Source organism: Gymnoscopelus braueri (assembly GCF_963280865.1).
Source record: "Gymnoscopelus braueri genome assembly, chromosome: 17".
Taxonomy (NCBI): domain Eukaryota; kingdom Metazoa; phylum Chordata; class Actinopteri; order Myctophiformes; family Myctophidae; genus Gymnoscopelus; species Gymnoscopelus braueri.
Window position 1 is genome coordinate 21,555,000 of NC_137617.1, and position 10,000 is coordinate 21,564,999.

A 10,000-nucleotide genomic window follows, 5' to 3' on the forward strand; every position below is an offset into this window, starting at 1 on the left:
GACTCGTGGCTCTCAGGTTTAACACGGAAAAGTAAGAAATACAAATCAATCTAACATAGAAATATAGGAATGTACAATCTGGTGACTGTTGGTGTGAGATGCATTCACTGTATCAAAGTAAAAGTGTGAATTTACACCAACTCTCAGATACAAAATAATTATTTTGAATAATTTTTCATTTGTATTCTACTCGTGAGGTATTGTAACTGTATTACAGGTTATTAAATCGGCAAGCCACCCTGTCCTCCCATTCTTTTTGTTCTTACCCCCCTTTCAATACAACAATACATCGTCCTCCAAATTGACTGAACCATTCCACGTATTATTCAACAAGGGAAGCAATAATGATCCTTGGAGTCCAAGGCTATACGGTGCCCCACAATGGTAATGTCAGATGTCAGATGGACTGAAGTATCATATCTTTTCATGGGGCCAATATTCCTGGCAACCGCCCTGGACTTGCATTGTAGGCCTAGCCATGATTATTTGAACTTGTGCCGTGTGTATGTATGACCAGGATGAATGGAACAGTGAACAGTTAGACTGGTCCAGGTTCTACTATCTTACAAGTATACACACGCGCGCGCGCACGCACAGTATAAAATGAACAGACTGTGATTTAAAATTTCCCACACCCATTCTGTGAAACACTGATACAACTCATTCATCACAATGACATGTGACGGGAACAAAGCTCAAAGGCAACAGAAGTAAGTGTGTGTGTGAGTGTGAGTGTGAGTGTGTGTGTGTGTGTGTGTGTGTGTGCGTGCGTGCGTGCGTGCGTGCGTGCGTGCGTGCGTGCGTGCGTGCGTGCGTGCGTGCGTGCGTGCGTGCGTGCGTGCGTGCGTCATCTAAAGTATTTTGCATATTCCACATCTAAAGTACAGTCTATAAAAAAAACGCATTATTCCATGAAGCCAGCACAAGAGCTGAAAATCCCAGTTACACAAGAAGTATGAATATAACCCCAGTGAGACTGGCATAGGGCTTTCACATGACTTTTCTCGTTGACCCAGTTCCTTTGAATCCTACAGGGGGCAGTCATTTATTAATGCTTCAGCAACCAATGAAACTTCAACAGCAGTTTGCAGATTACTTGTCCTCCAATGCCCTCTATGGAGCTCACCAAGCCTGCTTCTACAGGGCAGGGCAGTACAGGAGAGGTACCATCTCAACGATAGGAGGAAACAGGGCTGGTTAGATCTAGGATCTAATCATATAATAACATTTATAAAATTGTATCCCCATTTTTTTGTAAATATACAGTCGATTAATAAACTATACTCGTTATACTCATATATTACTAACTACTCATATTATATACTCATATTATATTATATACTATATACTATGTATGTATGTATGTATGTATGTATGTATGTATGTATGTATCTAAAACACAATATGTTGTCCTATGTATCAATACATTTTACATTTATTTCAGAAATTAAGAGTGAGATTCCCATAATAGAAAATGTGTATACTTTTTTAGACCGACTGGTGAATCTCTGAAAACATATGGTGATTTAAAAAAGCTATATAGAACAGAATAAAAAGGAATAGAATAGAATTTAAAAAAATTGCCACACAGCACTGAGTACAGTAGTAAGTTTTTATTCAAATTTGATTTTAATGACAAAATACAGTGTCACAGTGATTTGACCAAAAATAAATACCGGTAAATAAAAGTGCTTGCGATCACAATTGAATCTCAAAACTAATGTATCTGCGGCAAATAAATCAAGCTACAGTACATTAATGTATGATTTAATCCAGTGGTGGACAGTAACGAAGTACATTTACTTGAGTACTGTACTTATGTAAAGTTTTTGAGTATTTGTACTTTACTTGAGTATTAGTATTTTTGGATACTTATGACTTTTACTCGACTACATTTCCAAAGACAAATATCATACTTTTGACTCACTACACAAGCTCACAATGCGACGTAACCCGTTGTGAGCTTGTAGATCTGCTATTTTCACTATAATTGATTTTTTTTTTTTTAAAGATATTCTTTTGGGCTTTTCTGCCTTTATTGATAGGAACAGTAGACTGACTGGAAATGGGGAGAGAGATGGGGGGGGTGACACGAAGCAAAGGTCGTCGGGTTCTGGAGTCGAACCCACGACACGCTGTCGTGCCCAGACGGTTACGACAAACGTCCAGGCCCATTTGATAATTTCGGGAACATCTGAATCGATATTAAAAAGAAAATGTACTTTGTCATTTGTACTTTTGAACACTTAAGTATTTTTAAAAGCATGTGCTTCTGAATACGACGTATTTTTAAAAGCAAAAAAGTACTCACTATGATGATTTAAAAGCAAGTACTTTAACTCAAGTACAACTTTGACAGAGCAACTTTCACTTGTAGTTGAGTAATGTTTGACCAGGAGTATCTATGCTTTGACTCAAGTACTGCAGTTGTCCACCACTGATTTAATCACAATCATGGTGATGACTTAAAGGTGTGATTAGAGATGCATAGAAACGTGACATGGACACATTTCAAGAAGGCTCCAGCTACATACTGTTACTGCATGAGGAAAAATAATAGTCACATTCTAAGATAATGAAACACAACAAATGGTACAGAATGTGTGGATTTCCAAAAGTAACATTTTCATTTCTTTTCGATTATCATCATTATAAATAGAAAAAACGGAAACAAGGATTGGCTTTTTCCTTCTACATGTGATATAGAACAGCTGAAATGGGCTTCAACAAGGCAGCATCATTAGAGTGAATAGTGTGTACATAAACAGGCCTAGATTAGCACAAATAAAACAAACAAATAATACCAATTTTGACTTTTAGCTTAAATTAGCTAACTATCATCATGGTAGTTACAAATGAAAATAAATACGTCAATAAATGAATAATAATAATTACAAACTCATAATTTAGGACACGTGTTGTTGATTTTTGTTTATTTGTTTGTTTTCACAGTCGTTTGCCATGTCGCATGAAACCTACTGGACTCCGATCTACAAGCTCCCAACACGTCGTGTTGTGATACGTTGTGAGCTTGTAGGTCGGCTATTGTCACAGAAAGTCCGTCCCAGAATAGGGATGCTAGGGTTCAGCTCATTAAACCAAACCTGCCCTGGCCTTTACCTTAAATCGGATCACTTTGCAACCTCAGCATCTGATTTTGCAGTGTCTACACTCTGGTTTTACTGAACTGACCTCTGAAACACCCATATGTACAGTAGTAGCAGATCACCCTTGTGAAAACTTGCCAACACTGACTTCAACAACGGTCTTCCCCTACAAATACTTTATATCATGTTACGCATAATAGCTGCATCTCTGCCAAAATACATCTTCACACAATTACTCCATCATCTGTCAGTTTCCTATGCCCCTTCCCTCTATTCTTTCCCTCCATTCCTTTTTCCTCATCTATCTTCATAATCCAACCCCACTCTCTACCACTGTAATGGATGACTGTCATTGGTGTTGGCTACAACATAATGGATGTCAAACTTCGGCAAAAAGATCAAATATTATAGTGCTGCAGTGTTTAAGGGAAGGTTATTCCTCTTATTTTGGAACTAAACCCCCAACAACCATTCAGCCTCTGAGATGTCTACCTGTAGCCGTACAAAAGCCACCAGTCTTCCCAAATACACATGCAAACGTCACATGTGTGGCATACACACTCACATACACATACTAGACGCATACATACACACTAGCAAACCTGTCCCAAAACATACTTATAGAGCACCTTTCACCATCACCCGATAAACCACAACCTATTACTTCCACCAATGTGAAAGATACAACAGTAAGCCTCCACGTTAAACCCAGACTCTCTTCACCTAACCTCCTTTTCTTTTCCCAGAGGCCCGAGCCAATCCCCCAAAGCCAGCTCATCCCATCACAACATGACCTCTGACCATTCTCAACGGCATTACCCCAAAACCCTGTTCCCTCACTCCCCAGCACTACCACCTGACCGAAAGGCACCCCAAAACCTAACCACCCAAACCCCCTCCTCCCAGCCCTGGTCTAGGAGCTGAAGATCTGGCCTGACCAGGTCTCGTGTTTGGTGCCTGGGTTCAAGTGGGTGATCACCACGTCCACTGCCTGGAACTTCTGGTTCTTGGGTGGGATGTGAGTCACCTTGTATGTGACCTCGTCTCCTTCCATTGGCACGTATTCTCCATCGATGCTGTTGGGGACACACAGGGTAGAGATCGGACCAGAAGGGTGGGGGTATGAGGGTTTGGATGATGACATGAATGCGTTTGGATGAAGCTCTTAAGCCAATTTACAAAGTACTATAAGCATATGTTAGAGCATATATTTCTGTTAGATATCTTTGAACAGTTTTGAACACACAATTCTTTATTATAGAATTTGAATATTGTGCTCAACTCTCTCTCTCCTTTTTTTTTCTTTCCACTCCAGCTTTAGTCATCACATTGACTGCAGGAGACATGGGGGGACCCATGTCTCCTGCAGTCAATGTCACCTCCAACCTCCACTGTTGGCCTGGGGAGGATGCAGACAACCACGTCTCCTCTGATAGAAATGGAGTCGCCATGCAATGACAAGGACACCATCCTCTGCCAGCTTCCCACCCATGAAAGCTGCCAAATGTGTTCATTGCAGTGCCTGGCCAAGTCGGAGAAGTTGCCAGGAAGCGAACCCCGAAACAGACCAGAGAAATGTCCTGCCTGTGGTGTTTTTCACTTTGTTACTGACCATTGTCCGAATGTTTGCTATAGAAATGTGAAAAAGAGGAAAACGCATCGAATCTTTTAAACAGACTAGAACAAAATAACTCCACAACCTGGTTCTCAGCTGAGCTGTCTACTTTATTTTATTTCAGAGACAAATGGGCTCTGGTTAGGTGCACCAAAGACCCTTATCATTGGCTTGCCTTTAGACAGTTGAGGAATATTGTGCACTGCTGCTGTCAGAAAAGCCAAAACTATTATCTGCTCTCTTTCACAAATTCCTCTAGATCACCCCAGTAAATTCAGAAAAATAGTCAAATTGGACTCAAACAATTCTAGCACTCCTCTACCTGCCTATGTTGATAATGGTCTTACTCAGAATAAATACTGTCTATATAGGATGGTAGCTTATGCCTTATGCATTATTGATGAACGAGAATCAATGGGTGACGACAAACTGCAACCATTTGCTTTGATATAAGCTCAGCTAATTTCTGAATATATAACTCATATTTTCAATCTTATCTGAATTAAATAATTATCATCCAATCTTCCGGGATGTTATTTATGGGTAGACGGCCTGTTCAACTCTCAAAACTTTCGATGCAGTATCACTCCGCATTAAAGATTAATTACTGGAGATATGGGACACACCCATTGCCTACTACTGTATACCAAAAACACTGCTCTATCGGTAAGGAGGGATCAGCATTTGTTTTTATTTATTCATAAGCTATTTTACTCTCTTGGAATGGTGGCAGCCACTGTACCTGTTTACAGACATCTCCACAGAGTTAGGAAGATCTGTTTTCTGTTACTGTGCCCCACATACTTTGAATATGCTTAAAATATGCTTCATGCTGTAAATTGACCTCATTATTACAGTTTAGTCCATTCCTAGGTTTAATTGTTAATATATTATTTATTGTAACAGTCATTACTTTTCATTTGTAATTGTTCTAATTAGTACACTGTTCTTATAGTTTAATTTTTCTCTCATTGTCAATTCCTACACTTTTACTATTAAGCATTGTTTATGAATTACCTTGGCACCATTGAAAATGTGTGTTTAAAAGTGTGTTTTCAGAATCAGAATAAACTTTCTTTTTACTTTTCTTTTGCCTGTCACTGTTCTGCTGCACCTTATGAACTCTTGCTGCTATTTTTAACCTCACCTTATTGCTGCACCGCGTGTCTAACCTCATGTACATTCTTCCTACTATCTATGCTTACATTATGTATATAGCTCAGACCTGACCTGTTTCTACCCTTTTTTCATTGCTCTCTCCTCTATTCTTCCTCCCTTTTCTGAAAACTACAAACTCTTTAGCTCAAGACCCAAAAGAGAAATTAGAAATTTGCCCAGGTTTCTGCAATATTTGGAGACCTGTCCACCATGCTGTTAGAATTAGGAATGAATCATTGGAATATCTGCTGGCAAACTACCATGGGCTTTACCATTAAGGAGAAACAAACTGAGAACTTTCTAAAAGACTGAAGTTGCTTTAGATTAGGACCCCTCTCCTCTGGACTGAAAGGTCCACAACATAATGAGTGTAACACTTGAAATGTACTAATTTAATGTAAATGTGATGCCCATGACCTGCCTGTTCTAAAAACGAAAAAGACATTTGCCCTGGACCCAAACTAGTGAAAATAGCAAATATACAAGCTCACAACACGTCGCTTCGCGCCACATTGTGAGCTTGCAGATCTACTATTTTCACTATTTTCACTTTAAATATAATATTTTTTAACGTAGGAAACGGAAAAAAGGAGATATTTACTCGCGACCCATAAAAATTGGTCCGTGACCCAAAGATGGGTCCCGAACCACTGTTTGGGCTTTGTGCTATGCACCTGTAAATCCATGATGGGACAATAAATTGATTGTGATTATGATTGAGTCCTGCCACTCACTCAGAGATGTGGACGAAGATGTCCTCTCCACCATTGGAAGGGTGTATGAAGCCATGACCCTGTGACCTGCAAAAGTTCTTACATACTCCTTTAAACACCGAGCCAGATCTGGCCCGCACCGTACTGTCCGGAGACACACACATAGAGAAGGGGAGAGGAGGGGAGGGGGACATCATTTAATTTGGAATTATTTAAATGTCAGTTTTTTTGTATTTTAAAGGGATACTTCACTTTCACATAAAATAAACATTTAAAAAATATATTAAAAATAAATGAAAAAAGTAATGGAAAATTCATGGCCCCCTCACGCATTAGAGTGTCCTACTAATGTGTGAGGGGGCCTTTATTTTGCCATAACTTCTTTCATTTTTTTTAAATATTTTTTTTTAATGTTTATTTTATGTGAAAGTGAAGTATCCCTTTAATGCAACATGCACTAATACTATATAATGTTATTCTGTATGTCACGCTCATAAAGCTCTTTGCGCCTGATTTTAGTTGAATAAACTTAAATTACGCTTTGAGCTTCATGCAATACCTCCTGACAACCGCTAGTGGTCCTACCTGATCACAGGATCTGAAAGACATACTCTAACATACAGATAAAATGTTTTATGGATTGCAGTTTTAATTTAACAGCGTAAACATTGACCGAAATGACCTTTAACGGGTCCATTTGGGTCCATTTGGTAGAGAGAGCAAGAAAGACAGAGAGAGAGAGAGAGAGAGAGAGAGAGAGAGCGCATCAGGGAGATGGAAGCGCAGATGAAAAGAAAAACATCTTTCAGAAAGAATAATAGAAATCTAAAACTCTGATGCAAATCCTGGCAACACACACACACACACACACACACACACACACACACACACACACACACACACACACACACACTGATGGTCCATTGTGGAACCTTGGGCCGTCAACCTTTACTTTATAGAGTGTGGAGCACAGTAGCTGTGCTCCAGTAAGAAGGAAGGCCTTGATAGCCACAGCGTTGATATACTGAATGTGATAGATAAGAACTTCAGTATTGTTTTAATATCATTAATTTGCTGTTCTTTTATTCACATAGTATAGAGGGAATCTCCCTTGTTTGTTAATAAAGATGCCTTGCGCATGTGAACGGTAATTTCTGTGTATGTCGTCTATAAACTGGACTTTAGGGTTTTAGTGAACCAAGAGTGACAGGTCAGCCACGGCACATCAACACACACACACACACACACACACACACACACACACACACACATTCATTTTGTTACTTGCTACTCACGCTGAGTACGTCCGTGTGCGTTTGGTGGGCAGGGGGCTGGGCAGCTCCCCTGGCAGAGGTGGTTTCCTGTCCCTCTCCCACACGCGGCTGCCTTCCCTCAGGAAGGGGAAAGAGAGCTGGAAGGGGATCTGGGGTGAGGGCAGGGGGGCGGCGGCCGGCGAAGGGGGGTCCGGGTCAGCCATCTCCTGCTGTTGGAGGGGTTAGGAGAAGGAAGGGATGTAGGATGGATTTGTTTAATTTGACTTGGGTACAGAACTTAGGGAACGGTGCACTGCATGTGATATCTGTGGCTCAGTGGTTTTGGTATCTCTTTGAAACCAAGGAGAGAGAGAGAGAGAGAGTCGGTAAAGATAAAAGGGAGAGACACAGATGAAAGCGGCTGTGCACGTGCGCTGATATGAGAATGACGTTTTGTGGCATTATAGCTTCTTGAATTGAATTAAGACAAAGAAAGAAATAAGTGAGGGACAGAAGGAGACAGTAAGTGAGAGGGAGGGAGAGGGAGGTAGGGGGGAAGGAGGGAGGGGGAGAGAGAGAGAGAGAAAGAGAGAGAGAGAGAGAGAGAGAGAGAGAGAGAGAGAGAGAGAGAGAGAGAGAGAGACAGAGAGAGAGGTGTAAGTAAAGTGAGGGAAGACTTTATATTAAGGTTCATCAAACAAGCAGAGAGGGAAGAGGGACAAACTTTGTGAAGGGGAAGAGGAAGTGATGACATCTCCTGTGATGTCAGAGGACATGATAAAGAGAGAGAACAGCTGAGAAAAGATGAGAGGGAATCAGAGAGGGAGAGAGATTGAGAAAAGGGGGTGGAGGGAGTCGGGGAGATAGAGAGAGGCAGAAGGAGAGCGTGGGAGGGAGGTTAGAGGGGTGAGAGGGATATGAGATGTTTTCGTGTTTTGAAACAATACTTTGCCAATCTTATTTGTGCCAAGAGAGCTTCTTAAATTGAATTATGTGAGAGGAAGCGAGAGAGCAATGGAAAGATAAGGGATTCAAATCAACGGGCAGACAGAATGAGAAGGGTACATGGCGATTAGGTCCTTTGGGGTCACAGAAAATAATAACCACACACACAAATGCACACACAAAGGCTGGAAGACACTGTGAGTGAAAAATAACAACAAAGCAATGTGATTAACACAGCATCAGGATGTGATATCATATGGTCTTGAGAATGTCCCAAGACAATCCAAATAATGATTCTGCTTCTCTTGGGCTGCAGTGTGGTTCATCACACTTTACCAACATCCATTGTTGTATTGGTCATTGCTCTGAGCGCGACCATTTTGAGCACCAAAGTGCTCAAAATGCATGGTTGTGGTTCTCAATTAGGTGCGAAACGGTAGCAAAATGTGGCATTTTTAATGGAGACAGTAATGATTATGCAAAATAACACTGCATTTGTAATTTGAAAGCAGTTTATCTGGGGTCAGAGTCCCTGGTTGACAAAATTACGATTCTGTTTATTCGAAATATTGAATGCTTATAATTTTCTTTCTTGAAAAAGGAGAATTTCAAATGGATTGTTGAAATCTCTTTTAAGCAAAGCTTATCAAAACAATACATATGCACACATACAATACAGGGCAGAAAGCTCAACATGGGTCATAGAGGAAAGGGAGGTAGCTAACTGGCAGTGGCGCTATGAAGTGGGCACCTCCCCTAACACATACTGTACTGCTGTGGTTCTCAAACTTTTTCATGTCAAGGACCCCCTGTATTTAGACCCCCATCTCAAAATATTCTGTTCCAGGGACCCACAGAAGCAAAGATTTGAGTTACAAATGGTCGATTTAAAAATATATATATTCAAAGACAAATATACAAATTTGCCAAAGTATAAAATATGGATAAAGGGATTAAAATGATTGTGACGCTTTATTAACTATTTTTGTTGGAGACCCCCTGGTACCCCTGGACTCCACTTTGAGAACCAATGCTGTACTGTATTGTACATCACCCAGTCAGGCCCATGCCACCACCGCAATGCCACACAGCAGCAGCATTATTTATTATCACAGGCATTACAAGCAATCAATACAGCAAGAATGAGGTATAGGTATGTGGATTGACACCATTTAATCTCTCTCATAATCCTATTTTGTACCTGTAAAT

General features: G+C 40.4%; 1 protein-coding gene across 2 annotated transcripts in view; it reads right to left on the reverse strand.

Annotated features, from left to right (window-relative positions):
• Nucleotides 1-1,598: 1,598 nt before the first annotated feature.
• Nucleotides 1,599-10,000, reverse strand: part of csdc2a (cold shock domain containing C2, RNA binding a) — an 11,276-nt gene continuing 2,874 nt past the window's right edge. The window contains exons 2-5 of one of the 2 annotated variants that reach the window (XM_080455238.1): nt 7,889-8,076; nt 6,615-6,737; nt 4,135-4,183; nt 1,599-2,194 (exon numbers count right to left, since the gene is read on the reverse strand). In XM_080455238.1, coding sequence (XP_080311364.1) covers nt 2,153-2,194; nt 4,135-4,183; nt 6,615-6,737; nt 7,889-8,070 — 396 coding nt within the window. In that variant the 5' untranslated portion in view covers nt 8,071-8,076 and the 3' untranslated portion in view covers nt 1,599-2,152. Of the gene's footprint in view, nt 4,184-6,614; nt 6,738-7,888; nt 8,077-10,000 lie in introns of both variants that reach the window. The other variant, XM_080455237.1, reaches the window with a different exon arrangement.